Source organism: Sinocyclocheilus anshuiensis, unplaced genomic scaffold (genome assembly GCF_001515605.1).
Source record: "Sinocyclocheilus anshuiensis isolate Anshui unplaced genomic scaffold, SAMN03320099.WGS_v1.1 scaffold2264, whole genome shotgun sequence".
Lineage (NCBI taxonomy): Eukaryota > Metazoa > Chordata > Actinopteri > Cypriniformes > Cyprinidae > Sinocyclocheilus > Sinocyclocheilus anshuiensis.
In genome coordinates this window covers 95,714-115,030 of record NW_015547734.1, presented here as the reverse complement: position 1 = coordinate 115,030, position 19,317 = coordinate 95,714, and the positions used below count along the sequence as shown (strand labels likewise).

General features: G+C 37.6%; 2 protein-coding genes across 5 annotated transcripts in view; one reads left to right on the top strand and one right to left on the bottom strand.

Annotated features, from left to right (window-relative positions):
- The window catches only part of LOC107704360 (rRNA-processing protein FCF1 homolog), an 18,858-nt gene extending 9,092 nt beyond the window's left edge, over positions 1-9,766 (bottom strand). Inside the window, exons 1-4 of the mRNA XM_016507272.1 lie at positions 9,667-9,766; positions 9,503-9,570; positions 4,107-4,178; positions 1,825-1,973 (exon numbers count right to left, since the gene is read on the bottom strand). Of these exons, the coding sequence (XP_016362758.1) occupies positions 1,825-1,973; positions 4,107-4,178; positions 9,503-9,570; positions 9,667-9,669 (292 nt within the window). The 5' untranslated portion in view covers positions 9,670-9,766. The remainder of the gene's footprint in view (positions 1-1,824; positions 1,974-4,106; positions 4,179-9,502; positions 9,571-9,666) is intronic.
- A 19-nt stretch (positions 9,767-9,785) lies between these two features.
- Positions 9,786-19,317, top strand: part of LOC107704359 (apoptosis-resistant E3 ubiquitin protein ligase 1-like) — an 82,994-nt gene continuing 73,462 nt past the window's right edge. For 3 of the 4 annotated variants that reach the window (XM_016507270.1, XM_016507269.1, XM_016507267.1), the window contains exons 1-2: positions 9,786-9,854; positions 12,203-12,452. In XM_016507270.1, coding sequence (XP_016362756.1) covers positions 12,305-12,452 — 148 coding nt within the window. In that variant the 5' untranslated portion in view covers positions 9,786-9,854; positions 12,203-12,304. The remainder of the gene's footprint in view (positions 9,855-12,202; positions 12,453-19,317) is intronic. The other variant, XM_016507268.1, reaches the window with a different exon arrangement.

Genomic DNA, 19,317 nt, shown 5'->3' with positions numbered 1-19,317 from the left:
CCTCACGCCCGTTCCTGGAGCATCGCGGGCTGGTACGCAGCGTGCGGGAACCTCCGCTGATGTCGGTACGAGCGGTGTGGTCTGCTCGCAGTTTCCCCGAGGCAGCGGTGCCCGCTCGCAGTTCCCCCGAGGCGGCGGTGCCCGCTCTCAGTTTCCCCGAGGCAGCGGTGTCCGCTCACAAAGCTCCGGAAGCGGCGGTGTCCGCTCTCAGTTCCCCCCGAGGCGGCGGTGTCTGCTCTCAGTTCCCCTGAGGCGGCGGTGCCCGCTTGCAGTTTCCCCGAGGCAGCGGTGTCCGCTCACAAAGCTCCGGAAGCGGCAGTGGCCGCTCTCAGTTCCCCTGAGGCGGTGGAACTCGCCTCCGTTTTCTTCAAGGCGGCAGCTCCACACACACCGCTGTGGTGGCCGCTGGTTCTGCTCTGGGTGCCCATCCCACCGGCTCTGCCCCAGTCCCCAGGTCCCCCGCTACCACACGGACCTGGGCCCCCCATCCCTCCCCCTACTCCATCCCCGCTCTGCCGTTCCCCGGGTTGGGTGCTCGGGAACGTCTGGAAGCAGTTCCTTAGAGGAGGGGTCCTGTCAGGGGTCTGGGTCTGGTGTTCTCCCTCTCACCACCAGAGGTCGCCACTTCCCATCCTCCCGGACTCCGTTACCTTGATGCCACACACCTGTGCACACACTCACACACACACAGCTGTTGCCCATCCTGAGGGCTATTTATACGCCTTCCCCACGCCTCTCTGGGCGGATTATTAATTGTTGGTACATGGACTAATGCAAGCCAGAAGTGGCCGTATTGTGTCAGATTCCGTTTCTGTTCTGAGCCTGCGTGTCAGAGTCTTAGCTCTGTTTGTGTTTTCTGTTTTGATTTTTACTTTGTTTTCCCCTGCAGTCAAATAAACCTGCATTTGGACCCAGACCCCTGTTTACACGGTGTGTTCCTTTACTGCGCCATGACAGAATTAGCATTTTCATTTAGCCTGTTGCTGGTTTCTGCAGACCAGCATGGAAATCTACCAACTGGCTCATCCTTTCTTTCTTACTTTCTTTAAAAAAAAAAACAATGGTTAAAAAGGATGAAATTTTATTTTATTGAAAGATTATTGTTTTGGTGATGTTACCATAGACTATTAATCAGTTTATCTCCCTCATCACATGCAGTTATGAAACTTTTTTTTACTCGATATACGTTTCAATAAATCAAGCTGTTTTTGGACTAGACTAACAGTGTTATCTATTTCATCACATCTGTTAAAGTAACAGTTTCCATTTCCAGTCCTGTATACACCACATGTTTATGTGATATACAAATATAGATAAGGTTTTGTGAACTGTATGCACAGAGTGTATGCTATAAACTCTGTGTGATGAGTGGGGAGGGGGCCAAGAGCCGCGGGAATGGAGTGAGGCCGGTGATAATGATCATCACCTGTGCGCCACACCGGTCTCGATTCCCATGGAGGAGCTCCGGAAGGATAAAAGGAGGAGTGACTACATTGAAGGACGAGAGAGGACCAGGCCTGGACTACTTATGTTGTTGTTTTATTATGTCTTATGTGGCAGTCGTCCGTGAGGGGCTGCTGCTTTTACTTTCGTTTTGTGTTTGTTTATATGATTATTAAAGTTTTATGTTTAAAATTAAATATTTGCTGGTTCACGCCTTCTTCCCTGAGCTTTTAACTTTGTTACACTCTGTATTAAATACAGCATCATTTATGTTCAATGCTGCTGCATAGGAATCTCTACAGTGATCAATACATCCAAAATACACCCATCCTCTTTCACATCAGCATTGATGAAAATAATTCTGAGAGTGTTGAGACTTACATTTAGCATAGAGGCAGTCCATCATTGACTGGACAACATCTAATTTGGCCTTAATAGAAAAGTTGATAAAGTTGGTATCAACAAGGATGTAATATGGAGGTCCAAGCTGGGTGTTGTATTGAAAGAACATACAAGATGGGTATTTTGCTCTGAAAGAAAGATAACGCACAAAATTATTATATACAATGAATGCAAACACAAATATTTAAAAGTATTACTATAATTATCACTACAGGAATTAAATAGAAGTTTAAGAGAACAGAAGTTTGAGCAATGAAATTTAAAATTCACTTTCTATGATGACATGTTTGTGGTGTTCAACTAGGCCTGACAGTTACAAATTGGATTTTTGATATTCTGATGCCTAAAACTTATAACGTGATCATCTACCTAAGAAGACTTGATAATACCACTGGTACAGATTGTACAGTTGTACATATTACTGTTTGTTCTTTTGGTGCAAGAAACTTATGGACCCCATTGAATTTCATCGTATGGACAAAAACAGCCAATTAATTCAAATTAGGGGTTCTATGGATCATAGTTGTTCTGTTATCCATCTGGATCTATTTCGATAGATTTTTGTCCTTCACTCTCTAAACTCTGCAGTGTGTACATAGCAGCATAAAAAATAAAACTTTTATTCAAATTATGAATGGGTTACATAGAGAATCCAAGCAAAGAGTGCTCTCTTTATAATCAATGAATCTAATATCACTTCAGTTCACCCGCAGCCCAAGCTTCCAGAACCTGACTGTTTTGCTCTATAGAGTGTCCCCCGTTTTCAGTGGCACTTGTTTCTGAAGAATTTTTTCTATTGGGATTTTAAAAAGGTCTTTGTTAAAGCTCTATAATAAGCCATGAACCAAGCCAAACAGCTACATGGTGAATGAAAACATTACAAAATTTTATTTGAAGCAAAAAAGTATATGAAATCTGACAAAAAGACATGTACAAGAATGTATATATAACGGTTTTGGTGAACGAAAAAACTCTCATGAAGTAGGCTAAAAACTATGGAGAAATCTAAAATTATTCAGAGCTCATTTGGTGCGCTTTGTTCACTGTGACTCTCAGATTGGTGGAATTTTCTGTACAGTGCCATGGGTAATGCAGTTTTTCACCAAAAATTCTGCTATTCAACGAGATTATTTTAAAAATATGTTGAATTGACACAAACAGATGGCTTTAACAAAAGCATATACAATTGATAAACAACCTCGGAGCTCACAACTGGTCTATCTTTTAAGGTTTATCAATTATTGTTAAAAATCTTCTCCTTTGGAGAAAATGAATGGCATTTTTATTTCCGGAACCCGACTGTTACACTCTACTGAGAAGGTTCTGATTTAAACAGCTCTGATTGGTCACTGCGTTCACACAAATATTTCTGTAATTGGCAACAATACTCATCACTGCAAAAACACAATGTAAACAGAAATCTTTGACGCTCTTCACAGAGTGCTCACACAAATACAGTAAAGACTAAAAGCTGCTGCCTATTAACGGGTACTGGATCGATCCGCTACTCTGCATTACTGGTATTGCGGAAAGGCTGGTATTATTACGTTTTTAAAATTTAAGTATTGACTTGAAGTACAGGTACTTTTGACAAAACTACTGGAGAGTATATAAAAATAATTTAAAGTTGAATTTGTATTTGTATTTGAATTTGTATGTTACAGATAAATACTCTGTCATTTTAAATTAAGTTTAAACTATTTTGTTTTACATGTGGGGATGGAATTTACCATGACAGAAATATCTTCAAAATGCTTTATTAAATCGAATATGGAGAGGCCACTACTTAGAGCTTTGAAGTTCTGTATGGTTGTATTAATTTGTGTTAATACGTGAAGTTCTGATTAACGTTTATGTGCCTCTGGGAATCATTGATTAACTTTTTAAAGTCCCAAACCCATACTTTTCACTAACAGCTATTCTATATTTGGAGAAAAAAAATAGAATAGATATATATAATCAAGCTGTATACTGTGAGTCAATGTTGATATATCGAAATTGTGACGTGTGGCCAAGTATGGTGACCCATACTCTGAATTTGTGCTCTGCATTTAACCCATCCAAGTGCGCACACACACAGTAGTGAGTAGCAAACACACACACCCACACCGGGGAGCAGTTAGGGGTTTGGTGCCTTGCTCAAGGGTCTTGTGGATAAGAGAGCGCAATAAGCATATTGAAATGTCTGCAATTTATGAATCAGCATGCATCAACAGATGCAAAGTAACACAAACAGTCAGAAATACTGAATTCAAACGTACACTGCTTGTTCTTTAATGACTGAGGGATCTTCTTTCTTCTTCTTTTGTGTTTTTGCCCTGTCCTGTTCTTTTCTGGAAAAAAAGAATGGAAAAAGTTATGAGCAAGGTTATAAGATGCTAGTTTTTTTAACGCTGTTTCATGTAAGAGACACTGCAAAAGATGCAAGACGTGAGCACAAAGTTCAAACACACCCCTCAAATTTAAATTTTTGTATATCGTCAGCCCTATTGCAAGTGTGAAATGTACTGAAAGATTATGTGTACTTCAGTTCAGATGCATTTACATTGTGACTGTGCCTCAGATTCAATCAACAGAAACTGTTTGTAAAGGTGTGAACCAAATGGTCCACACAATTAGAATAACAAAGCAACACCATTCTTCAGGAACTTTTTGTAGACTGCAGGATCTCTAGCGGGAGGTATTTTATGTATTAGAGAAATCTAGAACATTGGCGAGCCACCCAAACCACTGCTCAGGCAAATAAAGCAATATCTAACAGAATGCATTTGGAACATCTCAGAATCATTTCTCGATTCGCAATGCTTCGATTTGTTGTCTCAGCCATAGAAAGTACACCACTGGTCATAAGTTTTTTTTTTTTTTTTTAAATAAGTCTCTTATGCTAACCAAGGCCTGTATTTTTATTTTTTTTAAAGAGCACAGTAAAAAACAGTAATATTGTAAAATATTATTACAATTGAATATATATGTTTTCTATTTGAAAACATTTTACAATGTAATTTATTCCCTTGATGGGAAGGCTGAATTTTTATCTGCCATTACTCCAGACTTTAGTGTCACGTGCTCCTTCAGAGGCCATTCTAATATGCCGATTTTGTGCCAAGGTATTATCAGTTATTAATAGTGGTTCTAATTATCAATATTTAAAAAGATTTGGCTGCTTAATATTTTTGTGGAAATGTGATGCATTTTCTTCAGGATTCCTTGATGAATAGAAAGTTCAATGAACAGTAGGGCTGTCACTAGTGGGGTGAAAGTTGGTGGTGATTAAATGGGCCCACGGCTATGGGGAGGCCCCTGGAGACTGGCCGAGACCAGCTTGAAATACGCTCAGGACAGTTGATGGGCCAATGCTGCGTGGTGTCACGAAAGCTTATCATTTACACATGTTTTTAAGCCTTGCCAATTGAAACATTCAAGAGATTTTAACGCATTCAAACACAAATAGAAGCAAAAGAACTCAACTGAGTACTCGCGCACTGTGTTCGAATTGAGCTCTCCTTTGCATCTTCTTGCAATTGAACGGACAAATACACGTCATCAATTTAAACATTCAAGCACAAAAAGACACGAAAGAGCTTAATTCAGCACCCGCGTGCAGTGTTCTGTGCGCACAGTGCACACACACTCTGCTTTTCCACCGGGGTTGGTGTTGGAGCTCAATTGGCATATTTAATCATCATGGGTTCAGGTAAATTAACAACAGTAAACACAACAATTAAATATGTCAGTTCGGCAGCGGTCGGCAGAACAGATCAACGCTCTCCTGAAAAAGTTTCTTGAACACCAAATCGACACTTAAGACTGGAAAATTAATTTTCTCCATCACAGGAATAAATTGCATTTTAAAATATATTAAACTGCGACAATATTTCACAATAAATGGAGCTTTGGTGTGTGTGTAAAAGATTTTACAAATATATATAAATTAATTAATTATAACAGGTGTTGTGCCGAAATCGGTGACCCGATTTCGGTGAAATGATCAGCGTCAGGAGCTGAGCAGTGCTGTAAAAGATGTTTCATGTTTTAAGATTAGAGAAAACGTCCATTGGACAAGCTAGATCTTGTCACGAGCATCTAAATGCTTATTATATAGGAAAGAAATTATATGCTGCTGCTGTCTGCTATGTTAACCTACTACTAAGAATGGTTTCCTTAAGAGATGTATGCGCTTATAACATATTCTGATTAGCTGATAAATGTAGGTCTTTATTCTTATTACTGTTTACTGTAATTACCCAATAATGTTGGAGATCCCACAGTTTGCTCCTTACAAATGCATATGATGCAGTTGGCCAGGGTCACTGAATCTGACAAATAAAAAAACCATAGCTATCGAAATGTTACTACACTTTATTTCATAATAACTGACTATAAATGTTTAATAAAGTGACTCATGTGATGTGTGAGCTAATTTTTTGTGTGTTTTATATAAATAAAGCATAATGATCAGATATTGATATATTTGTAGATGGGCTACAATAGGGTCTGGCAGGTTAAATTTTAAGCTATTGAAATGTGTTACTCCTCTTTATTTCATATAATGCTTAATAAAGTAACTCGTGATGTTTCAGCTCCTCTTCTATTTTTTTCTCTTTTACACAAAAGTTGTTTGACATGTACCTACCATTAATTGGTTTAATAATTTCCAAAAAGCAATAAGAGCTATACATTAAGCTTGTTTTTATATGAGCTTTTTGTTATACATATAAGAATCTGCACTTAATGAATTTTTTTTTTAAATATGTTAAGGTATTATGTGGCATCAAGAGAAAAAGCAGAATTGAAATTAAAACATTTATATGCCTGTTTTGTGGCTTACAGATTTTCCCCCCTGATTTTCTTGTGCAGATTCAATGTAAAAAAAATGCAGATTGAGAAGGATATCCTTTGCCCAACACGCATTTATCTTGTTACCGTTCACCCCCTCCACCCAGATATATATAAAAAAAAAAATTTAAAAAAAAAGTGTAATGCTGAAAAAGTAGACCTTTCAAATTGTATGTAGTTTATCGAGATTAAATTAGCATGAATGATTGTGTTGTAAACTTGTGTTGAAAAAAATAAGAAATACTTCAAGTCATGTATAAGGGACAGTGAACATTTACCATGTAGGCTATATAATTATATTATAGCCTACATGTATTCCTGTATTTGTTTTGTAAAAGGTTGATCTGTGAGCAGATATGAAACCACTATAAGTTATAGTTACATAAAAGTCTCATTTAGGCTATTTATTCATGCACTTTTTATCCTACCTTTTTCAGATTATATAAAAACATTTGAACCATACCTCAATCATAACTCATCTCTAATTTGACTTGTGAAATTAAAATGAAAACTTGTCTATTATAGGAATAATCTTAGAAGGCAGTAAAACCTCATGAGAGAATCTCAGTAAAATATAATTTTAACCATTATACAAATTCTTAGAAATATGTAAACATAAGTGTCAAATAAAAAATGGTATGATCAATAAGTCATGCACGCTTAAAAAAGGATGTTAATTTTTTATATTTTTTGTGTTATGACTATTTTAACACGTTTTGTGTTAAACGTGTTCAAACAAAACAAAAAAAATGCAAGTGTCCAACACAATATGCAATTTATTAGCCAATCACATTGCTGCTTGCGTCACTTGAGCCATTACTCTGCTCAAGAGCAAGTTTCCTCACTTCAATAAACTATGAGTTTGCTGTGTTTTTATTGCATACAACATTTGATCAAAAATGACACATACTTGACACAAATTGTGTAACTATAACACATTAGTGTGTGAAAATTTAAAAGTAAAATGTGTTGTCCTTATCTAGACAGAGGTGTGTTAAGAAACATCACAACACTCATGTTTTTAAGTCAGTTTAATGTAATTAAAGTTGAAATGACTTGTACAACTAAGTTGATTGTAGGCTACTTCAAATTGTAAGGATTTGAATAAAAAAAAATTTTTGAATACAGTGGATAAATTTCAGCAGTGTTAAATGTGCAACAAGGAACAAACCATCTGAATAATAGCCTTAAAAAAATGACAGACATTTTTTTCGGTAATAGTAATGTCTAATAATTGATGACTGTTACTCAAAAGACAACAAGAATAAACCTAGAGGAAAAAGGATAAATCTTTACATCACTTGAATGAGTTTGAAGAACACAGACTTATAGACTTATAGTAAAAAGGGGTAACATTTTGGTAGCTATAATTTTGACCTGTCAGACCATACTGTATCTATAAATATGTCATCTGATAAATATGCTTTACATCACATGAGTCACTTTATTAAACATTTATTGTCAGTTATTATGAAATAAAGTGTAGTAACATTTTGATAGCTATGTTTTTTTTATTTGTCAGATTCAGAGACCCTGGCCAACTGCATCATATGCATTTGTAAGGAGCAAACTGTGGGATCTCCAACATTATTGGGTAATTACAGTAAACAGTAATAAGAATAAAGACCTACATTTATCAGATAATCGGAATATGTTATACATAATAAGCGCTAAACATCTCATATGGAAACCATTCTTAGTAGTAGGCTAACATAGCAGACAGCAGCAGCATTAATGTTTCATTTCTTTCCTATATATAAGCATTTAGATGCTCGTGACAAGATCTAGCTTGTCCAATGGACGTTTTCTCTAATCTTAAAACATGAAACATCTTTTACAGCACCTGACGCTGATCATTTCGCTTCAGCGTCTAATCTAACGTCTAATCAAACTCAAACGATAAAAAGGCACACATTTTCCATCTAAATCACAGAAAATGAGAAAACCAAAGATGCCTAGCAGTACACAATTCACATGAATTAAGTTAGCTGCTACTTGCAATTGTTTAATTTAATAATGATAATTCAATATTTGAATAATTGTTCATTTATGATACACCTTGTTAGTAGCTTGTACCTGCGATTGTTGATCAGTTAGTACACTGTAAGAAAAATATCTAGAAAAATGGAAAAGGTACGAAGTTATTTTCCAGGACATTATCCATTATCCATTGTAACCCGAAAACACAAAATGCCATGCGTAATTTAAGATGCAGGTAAAAAAAAACTGTGAAAAATCAATATGGAAAATTCCTTCATATTAACATAAATTGTGCCCTATTTTTATACTAACTGCTAATACACTGCTTAAAACTATAATTGTTCAGAATGTGTAGTTTTACTAGTTTACTAGACAATAAAAAAAAACTTAAAATTGTAATTGTTCAAAAATGTGTTCAATAATTCAATGTTGTATTTAAAAATAGTTATTTATATTTTAATATTATATTACGTTATATTATTTTATTAACACATAAAATATTTGTTTCCTGAGATTTGATGTAATTTTGCGTCATAATTACGTAATAATGTCATCGTGCAATGACATCACAATTTAATTTAGCAACAAATCGACCTTCATTTAGCAACTTCCCCTGAAAATTAGTTGGCAACACTGCAGCGACCCCTGGTCAGTTTTCGCTAGGTCACTGATTTCGGCACAACACCGGTAACTTAAGTGTAATTTGTAACGATTTCCTATTTCATTCGATTCTCTCATTTGTGACACGCTATCAATATGATCAACTTTGCGAGAAGCATTTTAATCCATATGTTGCTTACAGGTTAATAATAATAATAATGATGTTGATGCTGATACTCACATCCTCTGATCCTTTAAACTGATCATTCTTTTCATGGCAGCAAATTTTTTCTGTTTCTTCTGTTTTCCCTAATTCACACAAAGACAAGTTGTCATTAAACCAAAGAAGAAATAAAGATATTGTGTACATTGTTAAACATTATTGAGGTAAACACTTTATTTTACCATGACGGCTGAATGAGCTCGAGATTAGCACTCTAGTCCTCGTGTGGTACACTTTGCGACAAAGAGTTCTTTGACGTCAACATTATGCGACACAGTCCACATTTTACTTACGCCGCGTCATTTCCTGCGTCTTCTATGCTAGCGCTAGATCCTGCGGTTTTTCCGGTTCTCAATAGACATCCTTCAAGGTAAATATCTAGAAGACAATACTGCAGCCGTTGTCTAAATATGAATAGTAAAGTGTCTTACAGTACTTTTTAGGTTTATTAATTACTTTTAACTGCATTGTGGGTATTTCGGTAATGAGTGTTGTTTTTCTTTGACATTGTATGATTATTCTACGTCGCATACGTTCTGTTTATGCCACTGTGATTCAGAGCTAAAGATATGTAGGTTTGGATTGTTATTTAGGTAGGCAATATATGCTAACAATTTTCGGGGACTTTAGTTTTGTGTATTTTGCTTCTAGTATGCGCTGATGTAATAGATTAAAATTAAAGTCTGTACTGATAACAGGACTTTAATTTTCAACGACCAATATGACATTTTAGCAGAGCTGCAGTAATTATTATTTAGCAGAAGTCTGTCACTCAGTGAAACTAAGTTTAAACTAAGTGTACATAGGCCTGTCACGATAACAACTTTTTGTTGTGCGATATATTGCACCAGAAATAATTGCGATAAGCGATATTATTGTCATTTTAAAGACCATTGTATGCCACTGAATATATAATCATAATGTAACAGCATAATAATGCAAGAAGGCCTACACACTTCCAAATGACAACAAACTTTAAATGTTTAAGAATATTTAGATCATGGAAATTAAGTATCAAAATATTAGATACCTTAAAAAACCTGAATAAATAGTAAATAAACTATTTCTAACAAAAAGTGCAAAGTAACAAGCAGAAAAAAAAGAAAACTGCACAAAGAACTTGTATGAAGATTTTTCCATCTACAGATTTTTCCCAGACCTTATTTTCTCTGTAAATTAAGGGTGCACTGTATTGCTGAAAAACACAATCACTACTTATCAGTCAGATGTCTGCATGCACAAAGGCACAGATCCCTAAACAAGACCATATCTGCAGATGAAATTTTTTGTAGAAGCATTTTTTAAATTTGAACTAGCACCTCATTTTGCTAAAATGCTTTATTTTTTGACATAAGTCTGTTCTCTAGTCTACAATGACAAAGCAAAAACCAAGCCATGAGGCAAAGTATATTTGTGGTAACCTTAAAAATTAAAAAAGAAAATCTGAAAATGCATACCAGAGCAAAAACCAAGCCATGAGGTCTAAGGAACAGACACAGGATTGTGTCACAGATCTTGAGAAGGCTACAACATTTTCTACTGCATTGGAAGCTTCCCAAGAGCACAGTGCCTTTATAGCTCTGACATGGAAGAAGTTTGGAATAAGCAGAATTGTTCATAGGGCAGGCCATTTCGGCCAAACAGAACAATCAAGGGAGACGTGACCAAGAACCTGATGTTCACTGGTTGAGTTCCCGAGATCATGTGTCTGTGACTCTGTAGATGAAGAAACTTGCAAAAGGACAACCATCACTGCAACACTCCACCAATCTGAGTTTTAACTTGGAATTTGCAAAAAAAAAAAAAAAAGAATTTGAAAAAAAAAAAAAAAAAAAAACTCAGGCTGTGAGAATAATAATTCATGGAATTGAGGCATCTGTCTGGAGGAAACCAGGAACTGCTCATCGTCTGTGTAATATTATCTCAATGTTGAAGGTAGCATCATGTTGTATTTCAGAGGCAGGAACTGGGGGACCGGTCACAGTAGAAGGAAAGCTGAATGTAGCAAAAAACAGATATTCTTGAAGGGATAGTTCACCTAAGCATGAAAATGAAGTCAACATTTATACACTCTTGTGTTGTTACAAAACTATGTTTTCTTTTTATGTGGAACATGAAAGAAGATATTTTGAGAAATATCTTTTTTTTTTCAATATGATGGAAGTCATTGATCACCAATATTGTTTGGTTCCCAACATTCATCAAAATATTGAGGTGTGCAAATCATACCCTTGACCTGAGGCTTTAATTGCTGCTGAATGTGCTTCAATTAAGCATTAAAGGGGTAGTTTTACCCAAAAATGAGAATTCTGTCCTTTACTCACCCTTAAGTTATTCCAATCCTTTATCAGTTTCTTTCTTCTGTTGAACACAAAATAAGTTATTTTGAATAATGTTGGAAGTGAATGTTGTTGCTGTCTACGCTAGACGCAACAAAGCAACATTTTCAGGCCATTTGACCTTTCTGTCAGCATGCCATTAATAGAACAAGGCATCAGTTTAGTGATGGAGATTTGTCGCTTACATTGCACCACATCAGTTTTATTGTCTTTAATCTCGTTGCATCATGTCGTACCACTCACGCCCAGTGTAGACACAATGCAAGGCTGTGACAATGAAATTTGAATACTTTCTGAATGCACTGCAAATATTTGTACTTAAACAATCAAACAATGCTTCACAAATCCTAAATTATATGTATGCTGTCCTTTTCCCCAGTAGGATAAGACATGGGAGAAGTACTCGGAACCAGATAGGACAGCAGAAAGCAAGGCAGACCCTGAGCTCACAGAGGTCTGAGTGGAGCCTAAACATGGTCTAATGGACCGTCTCTTTTTGCTGACCTTTGTCCTCTGTTCAATCTCGTGGATTTTCTTCTGGGAGGTACGCTGGAAGAAAGGCAAGGAAAGTCAGATTGAAGAATGGCTCCAGAGACACAGCCTATCCAAATACAAGTATTTGTTTGAAGGTTAGTTTAACACTTGAAAAGCAAACACTTTTAGTTTTATAGATTTGCCTCACCTGGATTGTTTAGAATATTAGAAGTATGTTTAGAGTATTAGAATTTCCTCATTATAAAATGTGAAGCATAGTCATAGATCAAGTAGTATCCACTTCTAACCATATTTAGCAGAATCACTAATAGTACCTCAGACTATTAGAGCTCAAACATTTAAGGGCTTTCACACTTGAAATAGTTAACCCTGGGTCATTCTAAACCCAGGGAAATGGAATCCTGGGTTATCTTATTATGTTTCACAGTCATTGCTCATACCTAACCCGGGGTTAACAATTCATCCTGTTTATTCATAATCATACATGTCACACTGTTTAACCAGGGTCCTGGGCCCTGTTCACAGACAACTTGGCACCCAGTATGTTTATTGGGTGAGGGGTCTGTGAACGTTTGTTAATCTAATTAATAATTGATTTGTTAAATCAAATGAAAAATGGTGTGTCTGATTGGTCCAGACGCTACACTGTACATTGCTAAACCCTAGGTTTTCTTATTTGCATGGTTGCAGTGTCACAGTCATGATTGGATAAACACAAAAACATTTGGTTTTCGACCAAAATGGGTAAAATTCTACAGTTTGGAAATGGAGCAGCATTGAGATCCCCATGTCTATGGGATTGAACTATATAGGGCCTTAAAATGAATATTCCAAAATAAAAGTTTGGGTCACACTTTACTTTTTTCAGGTCCAATTTTAATTATTAATGTCACAAAGTGATCCACATTTGTTTTTTGACCACTGAAAAGGTGTGCAATTTAAAGGGATAGTTCACCCAAAAATGAAAATTACCCCATAATTTACTCACCCTAGGGCTGCTTGATTATATCAAAAATCATAATCACCATTATTTTGGTCAATATTGTAATCACGATTATTTAACACAATTATGAGGGGGCCATATGACCAAAACTTTATATGAGTGATTTATTTAAAGATAGTGATACATATCAAATATATATTTCCTGTAAATAACGTTGATATGGCATCTACATTGAAGAGACCGGCGGAATTTCAAACAAACAAACAAAAAGTCCTCAAAATGATTGAAAATAATTAAACTGTCAGTAATAAAAAAGCAAAAGACAAATACAATAGAATAAAAAGATACAAATGAAACAAACTGTGCTTTATTGTTTTTATGCAAGTCTCAAGCAGTTTACAGCCTACTAATGAATAATCAAATGTAAAATTAAACCGCATAGTCTTCACTGTAAGAATTAAACTTTTTTGTTTCTTATTAAAGCTACAAAAGTCCTTCACTCGAGCCGTGTATAATTTAGAATTTGTCTTTTGTTGTTTGATTAATATTAAGCACACAGTTGCAGCAGGAAAATAGGCTGCTGTCACTTTAAGAGCTGCACGGATCCAATTTACCGTTACACGCGTATTTACATTCTCAACTCTTTGTTTATTTATTACATGACTGATGAAGGTATACATGAATAACCACTAAGCGCCGCATTTTGACACATTTTTGCGTGTATTTGACCGTTTAGGCGCGCACCTTGAGCTAAAAGATGACTTTACATGTCCGTGTTCAGTTCCGTCTGTGAGCGCATATATCTTCCTGAGGAGCAGCGCAAGTTCTCTTTCACGCTTTTAAAAACATGAATAAATATACTTCTATAAATCAAGCACGTCTCATTTTGCAAAAGTCACGTTACATGATTTTATTGATTTGCACGTGAAATTGGGCTTTTATAGAGGAACGAAAGCGCAGCGCTGGAAAAGGGGGCAGAATGGGGGGCAATAATCATTTTGTCTCGATTATTGTATTTTCATAATCGTTGGAGGCCAAAATCTAAATCGAAACTGTTTTCCGATTAATTGCACAGCCCTAACTCACCCTCAAGCCATCCTAGGTGTTTATTGGCGCTTTTCCACTACATGGTACGGCTCGGTACGGTTCACTTTTGGGGGTTTTTCCACTGGGTACAGTACCTGGTACCTGGTACTTTTTTTTAGTACCACCTCGGTTGAGGTTCCAAGTGAACCGTACCGTTACCAAAACGTGACGTGTAAACGCTGCTGATCACGGATTGGCCGGAGAGAATGGTCACTACCTGCGTCACTGAACTTGCGCCACAAACACAACAGAACTGCTAGATTTAAATCAGCACAGCCAGCGAAGGATCGAACACAACTGTTTTGAACGAGCACACCTTTTTTGTAACAACCAAAAAGTTTCGTTGTCTGTTGAGGAAGTACAGACGTTCCTCTCGTTGATAGCAGAGGAGCGGATCCAGCGAGAGCTTGATGGGGCGACGTGGAATGAAAAAGTTTTTCAGGAGTCGCAGTAGTTGAGGTGGCGCAACTATAACGACATGTGTATAATTCCCGCCCACTCTAAAGCGATACTAAACTGCAGTGGAAACGCAAGCCGAGCCGTGCCGAGTCGTACCACGCAGTGGAAAAGCGCCATATGACTTTCTTCATTCAGACGAATCCAATCGGAGTTAAAAAATGTCCTGGCTCCTCCAAGCTTTATAATGGCAGTGAATGGGTGTTATTTTACAATAGTCCAAAAGACGTCAAATAAAGAGTATCCATCCATCGTAAAAAGTGTCCCACAAAAGTGTCTGCAGCGCGATGCAACGGTTAATTTAATTAATTTCTGCTTGAAAGTTTGTGAACCCTTTAGAATTTTCTAGATTTCTGCATAAATATGACCCAAAACACAATTAGATTTTCATGCAAGTCCTGAAAGTTGACAAAGAGAACCCAATCAAGCAAATGATACAAAAATATATACTTTGTCATTTATTTATTCAGGAAATGATCCAATATTACATATCTGTGAGCGGCAAAAGTATGTGAATCTCTAGGATTAGCTGTTAATTTGAAGGTGAAATTAGAGTTCATCTGTTCAGAGGTGTTTTTAATCAGTGAGATGACTATCAGGTGTCAGTGTGTGCCCTGTTTTATTTAAAGAACAGGGATCTATCAAAGTTTGGTCACATTTGTGGAAGTGTATTATGGCACAAACAAATGAGATCTCTGAGGACCTCAGAAAAACAAAGAACACTAAAAGCAAGACGTGTAAAAGTCCACTAGGTTTCAAAGGACTGCAGGCTAACTTCTAAGCAACTAAAGGCCTTTCTCACATTGGCCAATATTAATGTTTATGAGTCCATCATCAGGAGAACATTGAACAACCATAGTGTCCATGGCAGAGTCGCAAGAAGCAAGCCACTACTCTTGTTTTAGGTCATATTTATGCAGAAATATAGAAAATTCTAAAGGGTTCACAAACTTTCAAGCAGCACTGTATCTCTTGAAGTGAACCATATAGGGCTCTAAAAAATAAGACACTAAATAAAAGTTTGTTAAAACTGAAAATCTAAAAGAATATTTAGATATCTTTAATACCTCATGAGTTACAGGCATTCAAACTTTGTGAGGGAAAAAAAACAGGAAGTGCTTTTCCCATTTTTGAACTGTTGGCATATAATGCAACAAATATGGCTAAAGTCAACAGATTGTGCTAACCAATTTCTGTGTAAAAATAAAAAAAACATGGTCCTGCCATCTTTCTGAAGTTGAAAATTCATTCATGTTATTTTGACCCTCCCCTACAAAATAGTTGATCACTGTGCCATCAAAAGGAGGTTTGGTGTGTCTCAGCATAGTTTCAAGAGCATGGAAGAGTTACCATTTGATGGGCCATTACACAAGAAGAGCTAGAGCTGTAGAAGGGCAACAACCCAGCAGCAGGACTGGTATCTGTTCTTCTGTGAGCGGAGGAACAGGAGGAGCACTGCCAGAGCCCTACAATATAACCTCCACCAGGCTTCTAGTGTGCATTAGAGGTCTACACGGGTCCAAAAATTCGTACCCGAAGAGACCCGTAAATGTGCTACACTGAACCGACCCGGACCCGTCTATTATTTTGAAAGTTGGACCCGGGCCCGTGCAGAACCGAGAAATGTCAAAAATGTACTACCCGGAACCGAAGCGGACCGTCAATTATTTGAAAGATGGACCCGAACCCGGCTGGGAAGACACCGACCTGACTGGACCCGATCGGAGAACAGGGATCTATCAAAGTTTGGTCACATTTGTGGAAGTGTATTATGGCACAAACAAATGAGATCTCTGAGGACCTCAGAAAAACAAAGAACACTAAAAGCAAGACGTGTAAAAGTCCACTAGGTTTCAAAGGACTGCAGGCTAACTTCTAAGCAACTAAAGGCCTTTCTCACATTGGCCAATATTAATGTTTATGAGTCCATCATCAGGAGAACATTGAACAACCATAGTGTCCATGGCAGAGTCGCAAGAAGCAAGCCACTACTCTTGTTTTAGGTCATATTTATGCAGAAATATAGAAAATTCTAAAGGGTTCACAAACTTTCAAGCAGCACTGTATCTCTTGAAGTGAACCATATAGGGCTCTAAAAAATAAGACACTAAATAAAAGTTTGTTAAAACTGAAAATCTAAAAGAATATTTAGATATCTTTAATACCTCATGAGTTACAGGCATTCAAACTTTGTGAGGGAAAAAAAACAGGAAGTGCTTTTCCCATTTTTGAACTGTTGGCATATAATGCAACAAATATGGCTAAAGTCAACAGATTGTGCTAACCAATTTCTGTGTAAAAATAAAAAAAACATGGTCCTGCCATCTTTCTGAAGTTGAAAATTCATTCATGTTATTTTGACCCTCCCCTACAAAATAGTTGATCACTGTGCCATCAAAAGGAGGTTTGGTGTGTCTCAGCATAGTTTCAAGAGCATGGAAGAGTTACCATTTGATGGGCCATTACACAAGAAGAGCTAGAGCTGTAGAAGGGCAACAACCCAGCAGCAGGACTGGTATCTGTTCTTCTGTGAGCGGAGGAACAGGAGGAGCACTGCCAGAGCCCTACAATATAACCTCCACCAGGCTTCTAGTGTGCATTAGAGGTCTACACGGGTCCAAAAATTCGTACCCGAAGAGACCCGTAAATGTGCTACACTGAACCGACCCGGACCCGTCTATTATTTTGAAAGTTGGACCCGGGCCCGTGCAGAACCGAGAAATGTCAAAAATGTACTACCCGGAACCGAAGCGGACCGTCAATTATTTGAAAGATGGACCCGAACCCGGCTGGGAAGACACCGACCTGACTGGACCCGATCGGCACATATTCCACAGCAAATTGCTATTAACAAGTCGATAAACAAGTTGCGAAAATTTAACTTTTTGTCTTACCTAATGTAAGAAGCCTTCTCCCTTGTACCTGACTGTGATCTCTGAGCAGATTCTGAGCAAAAATTTTAGATATAACAACAAGATGGTTCATTCATAATATTATTAAAATCAATAACTCGCATCACTCATGAAGGTATCCATTATCACCGTGCATGTGCATTAACTCCGCCCACCCTGCTTCTGATGACGTCGCTCATGTTTTTTTGTTTTTTTTCCCACCTTATTTCAAATTACCGACTCACACTTTTCTCATCCTAATTTTACAAGTTGAAAGTTACAAAACAACACACGCACAGCACTGACTGACTCTGATAACGGCCGGGTGTTCTCCGAGTCAGATCGACTCGGGTATTACACACAATGTTAAACCGACCCGGGACCCAAAGCAATAGATTGGGACCCGACCCGGACCCGGCTGACAATATAAAATATAGCCCTGAACCCGTACGGATCCCAGGTCGGGTCCTCCGTGTAGACCTCTAGTGTGCATGTTTCTGACCAAACTGTCAGAAACTGACTCCATGAGGGTGGCATGAGGGCCTGGCATCCTATATTCGTCTGAAAGAAGAACGTCATATACACCTAGGATGCCTCTGGGGTGAGTAAAACGCAGTTTTGGGTGAACTAACCCTTTATATTTCAATTTGTTTATAAAACATTCATCACCGAAATGCCAGGAACAAACCAACATACTTGCACAACTCCATTGCTGCCCCAGAGAAACAAACTGCATCCACTGTTCCCTTAATGCTGGGTTCTTTGGGAAGCAGAACAAGGTTATCTTTCCCTCACAACCAAAAACATATTTCTTTGGTGACATTGCTGATTTTGTGGTCTAAAAACAAAATGACAAATCCTTCTCAAGCAAGTCCTGTGCAGCGCTGCCGACGACTTCCGTAACCCGAATGAAACATGTTGATGGGCGTGCTCTTCCGTGAGAAGTGCCCATACAAGGAAATCTGCCCTTTATGATGCCATACAGGTCCATACATTAAATTCATCCGCGCTGGAGCCACCCACTCACAACCTATGCAAGCTAGATAATTCCGCACACAGCTGCAATTCCAGGTTTTCAAACAGAAATGGCGACAAAGAGGCAAAACTTACAGACTGCAGCTTTAAATATACTTTTAAAATCACAAATCTTGATTTATTTTTCTAAAGTTGCTTTTAACATGATTCTCAGGCACCAGGCAGAAGCATTCATCAAGTTTGTTCCTGAAAAGGCAGAGGCAGCAATTTGCAAGTTAGTAATGTCATCTTACCACCATTGCTGGGCATTGCTGGTTAATGTGTGCACACGCTCTTCAAAGTGCTCCGCGCTTTATGACGTCATATAGGGCCATACTTTCCGAAACTTATACGAACCCTGAAGAAGTGTATTTGGCACAGAAATACTGTCATATGACCAACTCGTTTTTTGAAGCTTTGGCCATGTTTAGCATGGGAGTAGGCTTGCCGCGATAGACGTTGCTGACGGTGATACCGGTGTTAAGCCGCAACACCGGTTATGTCACTTGCGTACCGCAGCACCGACCCCCACCTTCGTTTTTATTTTTTATAGTAATAAAAATAATTTAGTTCAGTAAAAGAACAGACACTACAATTAAAAACTGAACA